The 15817-nt window shown below is 57.7% G+C and overlaps 1 protein-coding gene across 12 annotated transcripts; it reads left to right on the forward strand.

The window, feature by feature from the left end:
* Positions 1 to 2267: 2267 nt before the first annotated feature.
* Sh3glb2 (SH3 domain containing GRB2 like, endophilin B2) lies at positions 2268 to 15336 on the forward strand. Of its 12 annotated transcripts, XM_047524044.1 has the most exons (14): positions 2268 to 2466; positions 6441 to 6582; positions 7421 to 7549; positions 9342 to 9475; positions 9698 to 9790; positions 11011 to 11022; positions 11720 to 11782; positions 12745 to 12894; positions 13260 to 13283; positions 13703 to 13792; positions 14007 to 14107; positions 14410 to 14424; positions 14548 to 14788; positions 15067 to 15336. In XM_047524044.1, the coding sequence occupies exons 1-14, from the start codon at positions 2404 to 2406 to the stop codon at positions 15172 to 15174; spliced, it is 1365 nt and encodes a 454-aa protein (XP_047380000.1). In that variant the 5' UTR covers positions 2268 to 2403; the 3' UTR covers positions 15175 to 15336. The 12 variants fall into 12 exon arrangements, with proteins under 12 accessions (XP_047380000.1, XP_047380001.1, XP_047380002.1 ...); XM_047524045.1 differs by lacking the exon at positions 11011 to 11022 and having other exon boundaries at positions 2269 to 2466; XM_047524046.1 differs by lacking the exon at positions 14410 to 14424 and having other exon boundaries at positions 2270 to 2466.
* The last annotated feature ends 481 nt before the right edge of the window (positions 15337 to 15817 follow it).

A 15817-nucleotide genomic window follows, 5' to 3' on the forward strand; every position in this document is an offset into this window, starting at 1 on the left:
CTTGCTAAGTTGCTTAGGTCCACACTAAGTTGCTGAGGCTGGCTTTGAACTTGGAAAACTCCTGCCTTAGCCTCTTGACCTAGTGGGATTACACGCCTACGTCACCTCACCGGACCCCTCCTGCCTTTCAAACTTCCATTTTCAAATACCACTGCCTCTGACTTCCCTGGGCATCTTCTTTTTAAAATATTTTTAGTTGTAGATGGACACAGTATCTTTATTTTATTTATTTATTTATTTATTTATTTATTTATGCGGTGCTGAGAATGGAACCCAGTGCTTCGCACATGCTAGGCAAGCACTTCACAACTGAGCCACAACCCCCAGCCCCCTGGGCAGCCTCTTAATCATTGGCCACTCTCCACCTTGTTCTGGAACTGTTTGCAGAAGTGCCCCTCTTGCCTGCCCCCGACATTGTGTTCCTGAAGATTGGAGTCAAGTGGGATTCAGTTCTGACCACCTAACTGTGCTCTATGCTAAACTCTGGAACCTTGTTTTGTTTAGTACTGCATCCCTGTTGCTTGGAAAGAACAGTGCCTGACACATAACAGGTGCTCAGTGTGAGTTATTGCTGATTTTTTTTTAAATTGATGTGAGTTAGTGAATGAGCATATAACTATATTGGTACATGAATTTAGATATATGACTGGATACTGGTTAAATGCTATGGTCAGCTATAGACATAATTGGTAAACAAGTCAGTGATCAATACAGACAAATAAGTCACATAGTGAACAGATATGAGGAGTTGATGAATTACAGTTGTGAGTGATTAAAAGTCCAAAAAAGCTCCATATATGTAATAAGTCACCAGTGGTTCTGAACTGATCAGTGGTTCGAAACTGAATCACCTGGAAGCTTTTCAGAACTTCACCTGGCTGGGCCTCACCTGCACTAACAGGACTAGAGGGGGGACCAGGGCCTGGATTTTGAACAAGTCCCCAGGTGACTCAAGACTCACCCCTGCATGGACAGGCAGTGGCAGGTGATGGAGAACTGGGGGAAGTATAGGGAGATGAACAAGCCAGGAAGGATGGGGTACCAGCTCAGGAACAGCTCTTTCTGGATTAAAAGATAGAGCCTAGGGCTGGGGTTGTGGCTTAGTGGTAGAGCACTTGCCTAGCATATGTGAGGCACTGGGTTCAATTCTCAGCACTGCATATAAATAAAGATCCATTGACAACTGAAAAAATATATTTAAAAAAAGATTGTTTAAAAAAATAAAAATAAAGCTTAACTATGGTGCACACTTGTAATCCCAGCTACTCTGGAGGCTGAGGCAGGAGGATTACAAGTTCAAGGCCAGCCTCAGCAACTTAGCAAGACCCTGTCTCAAAAAATAAAAAGGGTTGGGGATGTACTTCAATGGTAAAGCACTCCTGGATTCAATCTACTATACAGAAAAAAAAAAAAAAAAAAGCCCAAATTGAGGAGTTATGTTGGCTGTCCAACAAAAGTGTCTCATCTCCTCACTGGCTCCAGCCCCAGGACACCCTCCTTTCTCATGATCCCTCTCTATATCCCACTCCAACTTTGGGAAACTAGAGGGCCTCCCACAGGGACAAATAGCAGTAGAGGGTGGGTCCACAGCTGACCTGTGGCTGGCTCAGTTGTCCTGTAGGGTGACCAAGATCATGGCTGAAGAACAGAGAGAGGTGAGAGCAGAGGAGGAGAGTTCCAGGAAAAGAGGTGGGAAAAATGGGAGACAGGGACTACCAGACTGGGGAGGGTGTTCGAATAAAGGGAAAGGGAGATGAAAAGGCACAGAAGAGCAGGCCAGAGAGGGCTGCCCAATTTAGAGTTGATGGCACAAGTGCAGAACGAGCATCGTTAATAATAATGTGTTGCATATTTCAGAATTGCTGAAGAGGTAGATTTGAAATGTTCTCACCACAAAATAATAATAAATAGGTGAGGGAAATGATGGACATGTTAATTAGCTGAATTTCATCATTCCACGACATAAAGGTGTATCACAACATCACTTTGTACCCCCTAAATGCATACAATTCTTACTCGTCAATGTAAAATAGGATTTGTAAAAAGCATTAGCAAGAGGGCAACTAGTATATAATTATGGTGTGCACCTGCAATTACCTAGGAGCATGTGTGCTGTCAGGCCTAATGATAATCCTAGTGGGAGCGGGTAGAGAGGCTGGGGCCGGCTCCTGCCGGTAGGGGGCAGCAGCGAGTGTCGGCGGCCGCCTCCAGGCCCCGCCCCGGCCGCGGCGCCCCGCCCCACGCTCCGGCTGCTCGGCGGCGGCTCGGCGGCGGACTGGCGGGCGGAGGGCAGGCGCTGGCAGCAGGTGGGCGGGGTGCGGGCGGCGGCGGCGGCGGCCGGGCCGGGTCAGGGTTTGCCGGCTGCGCTGAGGCCCGCACGGCGGCCGTGCGTGCGGGCGCGCCATGGACTTCAACATGAAGAAGCTGGCGTCGGACGCGGGCATCTTCTTCACCCGGGCGGTGCAGGTGAGGCCTGGCGCGGTGCCGGGCGCCCGGGGCCCGGATGTGGGGCGGATGGCGAGCACCCTGCGGCAGGAGCCTGGAGGCGCGGCTCAGCCTTTCCCCAGCTGCTGCCACCGTGCCCGCCGTGGGACACGGCGCCCCGCTGAGTCCCTGCTTCTTCTACGCTGCCCAGAAGAAAGCAAGAGCCAGGGGGCCCGGCGCCCTGACCGCACGGTCTGCGTGGCCCAGGGCCGGGCGGAGCAGGGCCTGGGCCCTGTTGCCTGGGAGGAGGTAGCAGTGTCCACCTTTTGGGCCGGCCGGTTTGCCCTGCTGCCCTGGCGTCGGCCACCTGGGGAGGGGAGCGGGCACTGGGTGGCTCCTACATCGCTACCCTCGTCCAGCAGTGATTCTGGACTCCAATGGGGCGTTTGCAGACGTGGGTCCTAGGCCAAGGCCACAATCCCTTCTCTGAGCCTCAGTCTCTGCACCTGTGCAATGGACAGGTGGTCCCGCGGTTTCCTATGGTCCCTTTTGCACGCTTGGATAGTCAGGCCGGAAGCCAGGAGTTATTTTCTTTCTGCTCCATGGGAGGCCTGTTTCCTCCATTCCCCAGGCCTGGGGGATGGGGAGCGGGCTAGGGTCTGGCTCAACGCCCTCTTTGGGAGGCTATCCAGGCCCACGATGCTGTAGCTGTACATTTGGGGTGATAAAGAGAAACTGAGGCAGCTTGATGTCCTAGTGAAGATCTGAAGTCAGCTATGGATATGAATGCCCCTCCTGTGACCTTGGGGGAAGGGGCTTCTCCTTGCTGGGTCTTCTTCCTCAATGAAATGAGAAGCAGGGTGTGCATCCCCTGTTCCCAGGATGGACATGAAGGATGCTGCAGGCAGTGCTCACTAAAGGCAAGCTGGTGGTTGGTGTTAGGTGGTAAAAACTGCACCAATGCAGCATGTGACCTTGGGCAAGTCCCTCTCTGAGCCTCAGTTTGCACTACTGTAAATCAGGCCTAAGGCCTCCAAGGGTGGGTGTGGGACTCGGCCAGATCCTGCATACCCGCTGGCCCATCTCAGTACTCTGGGAACAGGTTCTGTTGTGCTGTTCTTGTCACTGTTGTTGGCTCTGCTGAGCAGTTCTCTGTCCCTGGAGAAGTCTAGCCCAGCCACTCTCAGAAGCCTGTGTGGCCATGTTTACTAGAAAGCACTGTGTCCAGGTGAGAATTGCTCCTCCATTTTCCAAGCCTGGTGGCCAATTGCAGCCCTAGTGGAGATTCTGGGACCCAGAGCCCCAGTTCAGCTGGGAGGTGGGAACCTTTCTTAGTGTTGTTATGGCAACCACTCTATCTCCCACATCTGGGAAGAACCTGATCTGCAACTTTCCTGCTACTGGTGTGGCCCTGCCACCTGACCTGGCCAGGCCCTCGAGAGAGCATTAGGTGTGGGGGGTTGGGCACTGTGGCCTGGTGGGGGCACCCACAGGGTCACTTACACTGGAAGGGGAGCCAGTGCCCAGAGCAGGGTGGAGGAGGAGCTGGGAGTTTATAAATAGAGGCTTTCTCTGCTCTGCACGCCCACCCCCAGCTGTTGCCTTCTAGCTGGGAGCAGTCTTGGACTCAAGCACCAAACCCCTTCCCTTTGGCAGGAGTAGGACAAAGTGGCAGGCCAAAGGAGAAAGGGGCCCAAGATGTGACTGGGCAGGAGAGGCCACAGAGGGGACCTGCCTGGGTCCAGGCTGCCCTGGGATGAAGGTGGTTCTTGTTACCAGTATGTGGGCAGCTCCTCTGCAGTGGTGCCACCTTGCCAGGCACCAGGTTGTGCTGGACAGGCGCCCTGCCCCTGTGGGTACCCAGAAGGACTTTAGAAACTTCTGCTCATCCCCACCCCGCAGGGCACAGAAGGCCCTAGCCCTGAGAGGAGAATCCGGAGGGCAGGATGCCTTTTGCAGAGTGATACTGGGGTGGGTCTTGGATGGAGGACCCCAGAGCTGTGCGTGGAAAGTAAGGTGGGGCGCGTGAGGTGGGCTCAGGGAGGGCATTTCAGGTGGCAGAGCAGCCCAGATAGGGTACAGAGGCAGGACAACTGAGGGCATTTTTGGATAAGATGCCAGTGCATTGGAAGTGGGCATTGGTATAATTGCATCAGCAGCCACAGTAGTGGTAACGTACTGATAAGAAAAGCCAGAGAGGTGGTGGCATTGCCACCATCCAAGCCAGGCAGGCAGCGGTGACACGGGATGAACGCACCGAAGGAGTTGGGAAAGCCTGGTAGAACTTCAGTCTTGTGTGGGTACAGGCGTGTGGGCCAGGTGGAGGGTGGTGCCATAAGCCTCAGCTTCAGAGGAGAGTGGGCTCCAAGGTGCATTGTAGAGCGACATCATTAGTGCCATCAGGGGAGCTCCTGGGAGCCAAAGGGACCCAAGGGAGGCCTCCCTGTTATGGGTGATGATGATGATGATGATGATGATGATGATGATGATACCAGGCTCACATTTATCAGGCCCATACTCTGTGCTGGCCAAACACTGTTAGATAGGGTAACTGCATTCTTGGGGAAGAACTGAGGCCCAGAAAGGTGACTTTGCCTCTCTCAGCCTTGGTTTTCTCATCTGGAAAATGGGGCTAACAGCAACCCCTCAAAGGACTGGGTGGGCTGAGGCCTGCTCAGTGATAGGGCTCTGGGGCATGGCATGTGGGGGGGTGCGGGCCTGAGGCACTCCCCTCTGAGTCTGGGGAATGTGAGGAAGACGCGAGGAGGAGGAGGCTGTGCCCCTGCCCACCCTGTGCTGCAGGGAGAAACCCAAGCTCTGCTACATAATTGATGGTTTCTGTGCAGCCTAATGGCTGGCGGCTGCTCAGCTCCCCACAGCTGGAGCCATCTGCAGTGTCTGGATGATTCATCATGGCCGAGTAGCTTGGAAGGTCCCCCAGCCCCCCAGATCTTGCCAACCCTGACTCCAACACAGTCCTTCTTGTGCTCACCCTCAATGGCCACATCTGTGAAGTGGGAAGCTTGGCCCTACCTTGTGTGGACATTGTGAGGCCCTGGGTGCCCCCAGCGCAGGGCTGGTCTGTGGTACCTGCTGCTCTTCCTTAACCTCTGCCTGCAGGTCCTTACCTTTTGCCATTTAGCCATGATCTTGGGCAAGCCCTATCCCCTAGTCGAAGAAGGCCTGGGTATCTGTTTGGAAAGTGGGTACATTTGTCCCAGGGCCCATCTAGATCAGAGGGACCAGGACTTGGGCCATGTGCTGGTTGTTCCTAGTGGCCTGCATGACTCCTGCCAGCTCTCATGGGGACCAGTGTGACCTCCTGGGCCCTGGGTGTGCCCAGAAGCTGGCACTCGAGCTGGCAGCATTCCCTGTCCACCACACCGGCAGCCAGAGGCCAAGCTTTTGGCCATCTCTCCTCCCCACACTCCTTTCTGCCTAGACCTGCTGCCCCTCTGCTCTGGCTGCAGCTTATGGGGGGCAGCTCTGTGCACAGCCCTAGGCTAGCCCTCTCCCCTGTTCTCACCTCCGCTTCTCAGTGTCTTGTTTTCAGCTGGAGGTGCTGATGGTTGGAAAGGCAGAGCCCTTTCCCAAGCTTATGCACCTTGACGGGGCAGAAATCAGACCTGAATCAGATCTTTTCTATTCTGGAAGCTGGGTTCTTCCTGCTCACACCTGGCACCCGCTCCCCAGCCGTTCCCAGCTGCCCATGGAGCCCCTGATCACTCTGGGTCTTGTTCTGTGCCTGGTTGCTGCCTGAGCAGTTGCTACCAAGTCCTGCCTCTCAGCAGCAGGCTTGAAAGACCCAAGAGATGGCCTCCCAAGGTCCCTATCCTCTGGGCAGTGCAAGGAGAGGCTGTGGCTTTCCTTGGATTTCCAGGAGAAATCCAAGGTGTGACCCCCCCAACACCTTTGTTCGACAAAGGGACAAATTGAGGTCCAGAGTGGGGTTGGAACTTGGCAAGCTATGAGGGTCCTGGGACCGGGGGCCTCTCTGATCCCTCCCCACCCCCCAGTTCACGGAGGAGAAGTTCGGCCAGGCGGAGAAGACTGAGCTGGATGCCCACTTTGAAAACCTCCTGGCGCGGGCAGACAGCACCAAGAACTGGACGGAGAGGATCCTGAGGCAGACGGAGGTGCTGCTGCAGCCCAACCCCAGTGAGTGGGGCACAGGGCAGCAGGGAGGGCCGCAGAGACACGCAGCCTGAGGCTGTGGGGCACTCGGTGAAAAGGAGATTGGAGACTTGGCTTGGGCTTCAAGACGTTCCCTGGAGCAGCGGAAATTCAGGTGTGGCCCAAGGGAGGTGAAGTGCCTGGAAACTAAGACCCCTGTGGGAGAAGGTGCAGGCGAACCACACTTGTGAGGTGGGCGAGGTCAGCCAGACCCCCAGAGGAAGGGCCTCAGCCTTGCCCGAGCTGGGAGCCTCAGGGAGCCTGGGGGAGAGAAGTGGCCTGGAGGTGGCCTGTTGTGCCCTGTAGCCTGCTGCGTAGCCAACTGACATATCTGGAGAACTTCTGGGGCCAGGACCGAATTAATAGATCACATTAATATTACTAAGGGCTGGCGCGGTGGCACATGCCTGCAATCCAGCGGCTCAGGAGGCTGAGACAGGAGGATCTCAAGTTCAAGGCCAGCCTCATCAACAGCAAGGCTCTAAGCAACTCAGTGAGACCCTGTCTCTAAATAAAATACAAATTAGGGCTGGGGATGTGGCTCGGTGGTCCAGCGCACCTGAGTTCAAGCCCCAGAAACCACCCCCAAAAATTAATAAAGGAGACATGTACAGGCTTTCACTGTGGCCTGTCCCCCCAGTGTGACCTCAGGCAGGCACCCTGTGTCTCTGAGCCTTGGCTGCTTCCTCTGGAGTGAGGGGTTGATGAAAGCAGTCTTGTGGGGTGGAGGTGGGCGACTGAGCTGGGTCTGTTCTGTCCCTGTGCCTTTCACCTTTGGGCCTGGACCAGAGAGCCTTGTGACTTTGGCTGCTGCTTCCCACAGGCGCCCGAGTGGAGGAGTTCCTGTACGAGAAGCTGGACAGGAAGGTCCCCTCGCGAGTCACCAACGGGGAGCTGCTGGCTCAGTACATGGCAGAGGCAGCCAGCGAGCTGGGTCCCACCACTCCCTATGGTGAGCGGCCTCCCGCAGGGCTGGGCTCCTGGGCACTCCGGCTCTCATCTTTCCTCTCTCCCTTTTCCCTCCCTCCCTTCCTTAAAAAACAATCACACAGATAACGCCTGAATTCATTCTAAGTGTAGAAACTTCCTTCACTGCAGAAGACAGAGTAGAAAATGGAATCATCCCTCAACCACCTTTGGATTCCTTGTGGGGTTTTTACCCTTCTGGGGTCTTTTGTTTTTTCAGATAAGAAGGTCAGGGTTTTTCATCAGTTCAGGGTGTGTTGGTAGCGGCTGCTTCAGGCAGTGGCTCTCCTCTGCTGGGGCTCCTGTCTCACGCGGGCTCTCTTGGTGGTCTCTGAGGCTCTGTTCGTTTTTCTTTCGTCATTTTTTTCTTCTCTGTTTTTCACGTTGGCTAATCTCTATTGAACTATCTCAGAGTTACTGATTGTTCCTTTCTTCCTTCTGCCAGTTCACATTTGCAATTGAGCCCTTCTAGGGAGTTTCCATTTAAATAAATAAATATATGTATATATGGGGAGTACCAGGGATTGAACCCAGGGGCGCTTAACCACTGAGCCACATCCCCAGTCCTTTTTATGTTTTATTTTGAGACAGCATCTCACTAAATTGCTGAGGCTGGCCTCAAACTTGCAATCCTCCTGCCTCAGCGTCCAGAATTGCTGGACTCACAGGTGTGCACCACCACCATACCTGGCTCTTTATTGATATTCTCTATTTGCTGAGTCATTGTCATCATGCTTTCCTTTAATTCGTTGAACTGGATTCTTGTTTTTTAACATACTTGTAACAGCTTCTCTGAAGTGTTTGTGAAGGCTATCATCTGCTTCCCTGAAGAATGTCTGAGTCTTTTTTTTTCTGTCTTTTTATGTCACATAGTTTTTATTGTTGTTGAAATCTGGACATTTTAGACAGTAGCTGTGGATTCTGATCCCCTTGGGGGTTGTTGCTGTTTGTTTAAAGACTTTGCAAGGGGTGCTGGGGAGATAGCTCAGTTGGTAGAGTGCTTGCGTTGCAAGCACAAGGCCCTGGGTTCGATCCCAGCACTGAAAAAAAAAAAAAAAAAAAAAGACTTTGCAAGGTACTTGTAGACTCTGTGAAGTGTGCAGCTACTAAGGTTTCTGCATGCCCTACACACACTTTTAAAAATCCTTTTTTTTTTGGTACTAGGGACAACCATTGAGCCACATCCCCAGCCCTTTTTTTTTTTGTTTACATTTTATTTAAAGACCAGGTCTCACTGAGTTGCTTAAGGCCTTCCTAATTGCTGAGGCTGGCTTTGAACTTGTGATCCTCCTGCCTCAGCCTCTTGAGCAGCTGGGATTACAGGTGTGTGCCACTGTGCCTGCATTGGAAATGGATGTTTTTTGACAGGAGTTTTCAATTAGTTTTACCTTTTGGGGAGAAACTGTGTCTAGTCTAGTCTAGCTCCTCTCCCTGGTTCTGGAAGGGTTCCCCAGCCCTTTTTTCTTTTTTCTTTTTGTTTGTATTGGGGATTGAACCCAGGGGTCCCCTACTGCTGAGCCATATTCCTGACCCTTTTTAAATTTTGAGACAGAGTCTCACTAAGTTGCTGAGGCTGGCCTTGAACTGCTCTCTGAGTCACTGGGTTCATAGGTATGCGCCACCACGGTCAGCCCCATCTCCGGCTCTTCAGTGGCCCTGGTGTTTGTCTTTGGACGTCCCACTCTTGGTCATCCCCAGCTGATGGCCAAGTAGGTTGCGTCCTGGGTCTCTTCCCGAGCGCCCAGGCCTGCCTGTGCCTCACCCGCCCCTTTCCGCAGGCACGACGCTGGTGAAGGTGTCGGAAGCGGAGAAGCGCCTGGGGGCTGCCGAGCGGGATTTCATCCACGCGGCCTCCGTCAGCTTCCTCACGCCACTGCGCAACTTCCTGGAAGGGGACTGGAAGACCATCTCGGTGAGGAGCCTGGACGGCGTTCTGCTTCCTGGCAGCTCTGCGCTCAGGCCCTCGCCCCGTGGGGGACCCGGGCCTCCCCAGGTGGCTCCCGCAGGCTGAGTGCCCGGCCATCCTGGGCCTCAGTTTCTCTACCTCCCTGACAGCCTGCGGGCCAGCCTTACCATGGCCAAGGGTCTCCCAGGGCTGACTGGGGCCTCACTGTCCCTGTCCCCCACCCTGCAGAAGGAGCGGCGGCTCCTCCAAAACCGGCGCCTGGACTTGGATGCGTGCAAGGCGCGGCTGAAGAAGGCCAAGGCCGCGGAAGCCAAGGCCTCGGTAGGTGCCCCCACCTCCCCGCCCCAGACTGGTTGGAGCCGCAGGGCAGGGGCACATGGGGACTTGGTATTTAGCATGACCTCGCTCCCTGTCCTGGCTGGGGGGCTGGACTCAGCAAGCAGTTCAGGTCAAGTCTCTCCCCCCATCGCAGGGAGCCCTGATGGTCCCAGGGCAGATGATTGTGGGGTGAATGGACCCGCAGTGCCCCACCTGGGCACAGGGCGCACTCACAGCTCCCCAGACAGCCAGCTGGAGCTTCTCGCATGCCCCACCCTGCCTCCCGGCTGCTCCCCCGGCATCCCTGGCTCTGCCTGGGCATGGCTCCCCGTACTAACCCCCTCCCTGCTGCCTGCATGCTGGGGCCAGGGCTCCCTGTGCTCGGGCTCCGCGCAGTGCCGTGGAGAACAGCAGAACGGGACGGCCCACCTGCTCTGCTATCTGAGGGACAGGGCAGTGGGACCTGGCGGGGTGGGGTCTGGGCTGACCGGGTACTGGGCCCGAGAACAGGCACACTTCTGGCATGCCAGGCGCCTGGGGGTGCAGGGGACCTCACGGCCACCTTGAGCCCTGACGAGGGAACTCCTAGGCCCAGGGCTGGGGAAACTGCCACTCATGCCTCCCCAGGCGCTCAGCCAAAAAAGGCCAGGCCTGGCTCAGGTGAGCCCAGGCCAAACTCCAGCCAAACCTCACTTGTGTTCCCCTCCTACGGTGTGGCCACCAAGCCCTAGCCACCACTGGGTCTGCAGTGCCTCAGGTGTGACCCTGGGAGGCCTCCGCTCCTCCAGATGTAGAGGCCAGAGTGGAGGCAGGGGCTCCGCAACTCTAGTCTTGAAGGGTGACCCATGTTTTGGGATGACCTCTTCCAAGTCACCTGAGCAGGACAGCCTCTCCCCGTCCCTCTGAGCTGGACAACCTCATGCCAGAACAAACTCTTCCACTGTCAGTCAGGTGATAGGAGGCTGCACTTAGTCATGGCGGTGGTGTGACCTCTCCTCCCCTCAGTGGACCCTGATTAGGCCAGATAGGAACAGTGTCCCAGAGGCCTCAAGCCCCTGGACATACACACTTGTCAGGACTTGTGCCAGAGGACAGGCTGTGTGCACCCTCTGCCTGTCCACCTGGCGTCCCCCGGGGCCAGGGGCCTGCTCCTACCTGCGCTGTGGACTCACTAACTCTTTGTTTTTGTTCCTTTCTGTTCTGCTTTGGGTAACTTGGCTCAGTGTGAGGGAGATGTGAGTATACCTGTCCCCGTGCTGTGCTGCTTCAGGTCCGCCCATCTTGCCCGCGGGCCCCAGTGCTGTGGCCAGCCCAGGGCATGTCCTTGGGCGTTTTGCAATTAGCTGGTCTCCATGCCAGTGCCTCTGCCTTGCAGAGTCTCTGGTTTGGGGGATGCAGGTGTTGCAGCCTGCAAGGCAGCTTCTTGCAAATGTTGAAAGCCTGTCACTCTGTCCATCTCTGCATCCATCTGTCCACCCTCATTGTGGGGGAGGGTCCTGGCCCCCTATATAGGAGCCAGAGGCGTGGTGTGCAGACACTCTGGGTTGGGGGAAGCTATGGCAGGGGTGGGTTGTGTGTAGGGCACCATGGGTCTAACTGGGGCCTCTGAGTGCCACGGGGGTCCAGGCCTAGACAGTTTTGCAAGGACCGTGACAGCGTCTGGGGCTGCCTCCTTGCCCTCTCTCTCCTGGGCTCCCTAGCACACCCATCCGCTAAGTCCTTATCTGGACTCACCAAGCCTGTGAGCCCACCTCACCTCCCGCTGGTTGGAGTGGGCACAAGGGAGTATTTGTGGTTTTTGTCTGTATCCTTCTGTCCGCAGGGCCAGGGCCTCTGGCATCCCCTTGTGGGAGCCTCTGGGGCAGCCTCCTGGCCTCGACCTTGCCCTGACCCAGGGTGACCCTCCCCCCCATGAACTCTGTTCCCCGCCAGACGGTGCCTGACTTTCAGGAGACTAGACCTCGTAATTACATTCTCTCGGCCAGCGCCTCTGCGGTAAGCGCCCCTGCCCCTTGGCCTCCTCCCCCACGCCCTGCCACTGGCCCTGCTGCCCAGGAGCCGGGAGCCAGCGGGCGAGGCAGGGCACTGCTCATGTGGTCAGGCAGCCTGACAGACTAGGGGAAAGCAGGCCGAACGGGGAAGCAGCAGCCCCGCCTGTGCCCATGGCCTGGCCCTGGTGCCCAGTGACCATGTCACTAGGCTTGCTCTTTCCTGCAAAATGCTGGAGATGGCAGCCTTGCCGGCTGCGCCAAACCTCCCAGTGCACTCAGGTCAAGCTCGCCAGGCGCCAGGAGTCTGCCTGCCCCGCCTCCCTTGAGGAGGCCCCCTGTTGCCTCCACACCTCTGAACAGGACGGGGACCCTTACCCAGCTCCACACACCAACAGGCAGTTGTGCCGGTGCCTCTGTAGCACAAGCACACCCGCTAGGTGACCTGAGGCACAAGGAGGCACCTGGAGGGTGGCCCGGTGGGGTCCTAGCTGAGCCTGGGCCCAGAGGGTGTGTCCTGTAGCTGGCAGGGCCTGGAGGGAGTAGGCAGGTGGCCAGCGGCCTTCAGCTTTGTCTTGGGGTCTTGTACAGCTTCGAGCAGGTGGTGCTCGCGCCTAGCTAGGCCTAGCAGGGGTGAGGTCGGCCCCTCGTGCCTGTCACAGCCGCCCTGCACATCCGCACCGTCCTGCTGCTGGCCTGGTTAGGACCCTCCCACACCACCGCTGACCCCCACACTGTCCTGAGCACGCTGCTGTGTGACTCATGACCCATGACTGGGAACTGTCCATTGAGGCACCCCGTAGTTTCCTCTGATTGACCCCATGCTGGGCCTTCCAGTGTGGCTGTGAGATGCCCTCGGGTGGCCCTCTGCAGGCCAGCCTGGCTCCGCTGTTGTCCTGGGTCAGATGTCCACGAGAAGAATGGGCTCTCCTAAGTCATGGTGGGGGGAGGGGGGTCTTTCTTCTCTAGACTCTGGATGACACTTCCCGTCCCCCTCCCTGGGCCGAGTGGAAGGAGAAACATCCTGGAGGGTGGAGGCCGCCCTGTTTTTTTCTTTTGCCACTGACCCCCAGTGTGACTCAGGCCCGAGGCTGCCTTTCTCTGCCGGAGGACAGAAAGGTTCTGTGACTGGCCCGGGTCACATGTCCTGCCTCCCAGCCCTCCAGCCTTAGCCAGGAGTCAGGGTGGGGTGGGGACACTTGGTCTCTCTGGAGACCCCTGTCAGAGCTGGGGGGCTTACACTATAGGCGAAACACAAGCAGGACGTCCTGGCTGGCTGTCCCCCCCTGCATGTGGCATGTTAGATGGGCTGGCTGTCTGCTCCCTGCCATCCAGCAGGCTTCACCCAGCCTCAGCTCCTGGTTGAGTGGGTGGGGGAGGCAGGGGACAGGGTGGCAGGGCTGGTTGCTGGGAGTGGGGGCAGGGCACGGGCTGGGGTCGGGCTGCTGCGCCCTGGCTGACTGGTGCTGTTGTGGTCTCCACAGCTTTGGAATGATGAGGTGGATAAGGTGAGTTGGGGTCTGCAGGCTTGCGGGAGGGGGACCAGAGAAGGCAGAGGTGGGCCTGTGTATCTCTCGGGGCTCTGTTCCACACACACTGGGGCCACTGGCAGGGGCCATTCCTTTGCCTCTCTGGGCCCATTTCCCCCATGGGAGAAGCTGGCTGCATGGCATCTGGGACCTCACAGCACACGCGGGCCCTGGAGAGACACCTGCGGGCGGATCCTCCTTCCGGAGCCCGGGGAGGGCCTGCACTGCGGCCACCTGAGTGGGCCCTAGCTTCTCCAGGGGTCAGGGTTCCAGGGGTGGACACAGATGTCTGCATCCCCAGGGAACCCAGAGGAACTAGGAGAGCCAGGGGAAGGTGGTGGGAGGGGTGGTGGCTGATGCTGGCCCTCATGCTGTCACACTGTGCCCCCCCTGCCCAGGCTGAACAGGAGCTGCGAGTGGCCCAGACAGAGTTTGACCGGCAGGCAGAAGTGACCCGTCTCCTGCTGGAGGGCATCAGCAGCACCCATGTGAGTCTGCCCTGGTGCCCCACCAACCTCACCCATGAGCAGCCACACCTAGGCCTTCCGAGGGTAGCACTGGCACGGTCACAGTGGTGGCACTGTGCAACAGGCCAGGCCACAGGCTGGGCCTCTCTGGCCTCCCCGGCCCCACAGGTGGTGGGGCCAGAGTCTGAGGACAGGGTGGGAGTGGACCCCACCCACTGTGGGCCTCTTCCCCCAGGTGAACCACCTCCGCTGCCTGCACGAGTTCGTCAAGTCTCAGACGACTTACTATGCGCAGTGCTACCGCCACATGCTGGACTTACAGAAGCAGCTGGGCAGGTGCGGCTGGCCCTGGAGTCCCAGGGGTCCCCTAGCTCCTGGGCCCAGTGTGGCCTAGCTCCTCCAGCAGAAAGACTTCCATGAGCTCAGAGTCTGCAACTCGGAACCAGATGGGCGGGCTCTGCCCAGAACCCTGCATGGGCACCTGTGGTGTGGCCTCAGGTGGCTGTCCGTGGGGATCTCTGAGTCCCCTGGGGCTGAGAGCAGTTTAGAGAATGCTTGAGGGCAGAGGGGGCCCAGCAGGGACAAGGGGACAGAGCCATCTCACTCCGCTTGCTTTGCTTTTCCTTTTGTGCTGCCAGTGCCCAGGGTGCCATGTAAGTAGCTGGGGCCAGGGGCCTCCTGGAACTGGGGAAGGGCCCTTGCCCCTGGGTTACCTTGTGGGGCACAATGGGCCCCTACTGGGCCCAACTCCTGCTGAGACGGCCCCTCCCCTCCAGATTTCCAGGGACCTTTGTGGGCACTCCGGAGCCTGCCTCCCCACCCCTGAGCAGCACTTCACCTACCACCGCTGCGGCCACCATGCCCGTGGTGCCTGCTGTGGCCAGCCTGGCCCCTCCGGGAGAGGCAGCACTCTGCCTGGAGGAAGTGGCCCCCTCCACCAGTGGGACCCGCAAGGCCCGGGTGCTCTACGACTACGAAGCAGCTGACAGCAGTGAACTGGCTCTACTGGCTGACGAGGTGGGCCTGGTGCCATGAGGGGGCAGGCAAGGGCTGTCATAGGAGCCACTGGGGCACTGCTGAGGGCCCCATGCCACTGTCTCAGTCTCTCAGGGGCCCTAGTGGAGGAGGGAGGCCTGAGGGGGCAGGAAGGGGAGGTGGCTTCAGCTCCCAAGGGAACGGCGCCTCCCCACTGTATCTTGGTAGAGCTAGTAAGGTGCCGCAGGTGCCCCGAGGATGACAGCTTTGTTCCCACTTAGTCCTTGGCCAGGGCATAAGCTTGCCTGTCTTTTCTGCAGCTCATCACCGTCTACAGCCTGCCTGGCATGGACCCTGACTGGCTCATTGGTGAGAGAGGCAACAAGAAGGGCAAGGTCCCTGTCACCTACTTGGAACTTCTCAGTTAAGCAGGCCCCCCGCAGGCTCTGCCCAGGGCACAGCCCTGCCACTTATCTTGTCTGCTGGAGACACAGCTGCTCAGGGTGGAGATGAAGCCCTTCTGCCTATTCCCCGGGTCATCCACCGTGAGGGAGCCCAGAGGCCGAATGGCCCCAGGCTCCCTGCCAGCCCTGCTTCCGGGCTGTGGTTCTGGAGCCCTGGCCCTGCCGCACCCCCATGCACCTTGGCCCTCCCAGCTCCCAAGGGGGGACGGACGCTGTGCTCAGGACAGAAGCGGCCTAGGAGGCACCGGGACACCCTTGGCAAGAAGAAAGCACCTGCCTTTTAGTTGCCAAAGGCTGAGAGTGGGACAGCAGTGAAGCAGGCGGGCTCTGGCAGGAGACAGGGCTGGACCCACAGCAGCAGCTGCCCGGTGCTACCCTGTCCCCTCCTGCCCCAGCAGCTCGAGCCCAGTCCGTGGCTGCAGCTCTCTCACTTCCGCACTCACTTTTTAACTGGTATTTTTACTTCTGCCTGTCTGCTTGCTTTCTAGCCAACAGCAAATAATAAATCCTCCTTTGTGTGCAAGATGCCGAGGTTCCTGTGGCTCCCCTGTGCGGCAGGGCTGGCCCTGAGGGTGCAGACAGACCTCCCCAGCCTACTCTGGGGGGT

The sequence above is a fragment of the Sciurus carolinensis genome, chromosome 14, assembly GCF_902686445.1.
Source record: "Sciurus carolinensis chromosome 14, mSciCar1.2, whole genome shotgun sequence".
Classification (NCBI taxonomy): Eukaryota; Metazoa; Chordata; class Mammalia; order Rodentia; family Sciuridae; genus Sciurus; species Sciurus carolinensis.

What these genes read in the sequence shown, in the direction of transcription:
- Sh3glb2 (XM_047524044.1), top strand. Translation starts at nt 2,404, where the DNA reads ATGGACTTCAACATGAAGAAGCTGGCGTCGGACGCGGGCATCTTCTTC. An exon ending in TCTTCACCCGGGCGGTGCAG is followed by an intron (nt 2,467 to 6,440) that starts GTGAGGCCTGGC and finishes CCCACCCCCCAG; the next exon opens with TTCACGGAGGAGAAGTTCGG. An exon ending in TCTCGGCCAGCGCCTCTGCG is followed by an intron (nt 11,783 to 12,744) that starts GTAAGCGCCCCT and finishes TTTCTTCTCTAG; the next exon opens with ACTCTGGATGACACTTCCCG.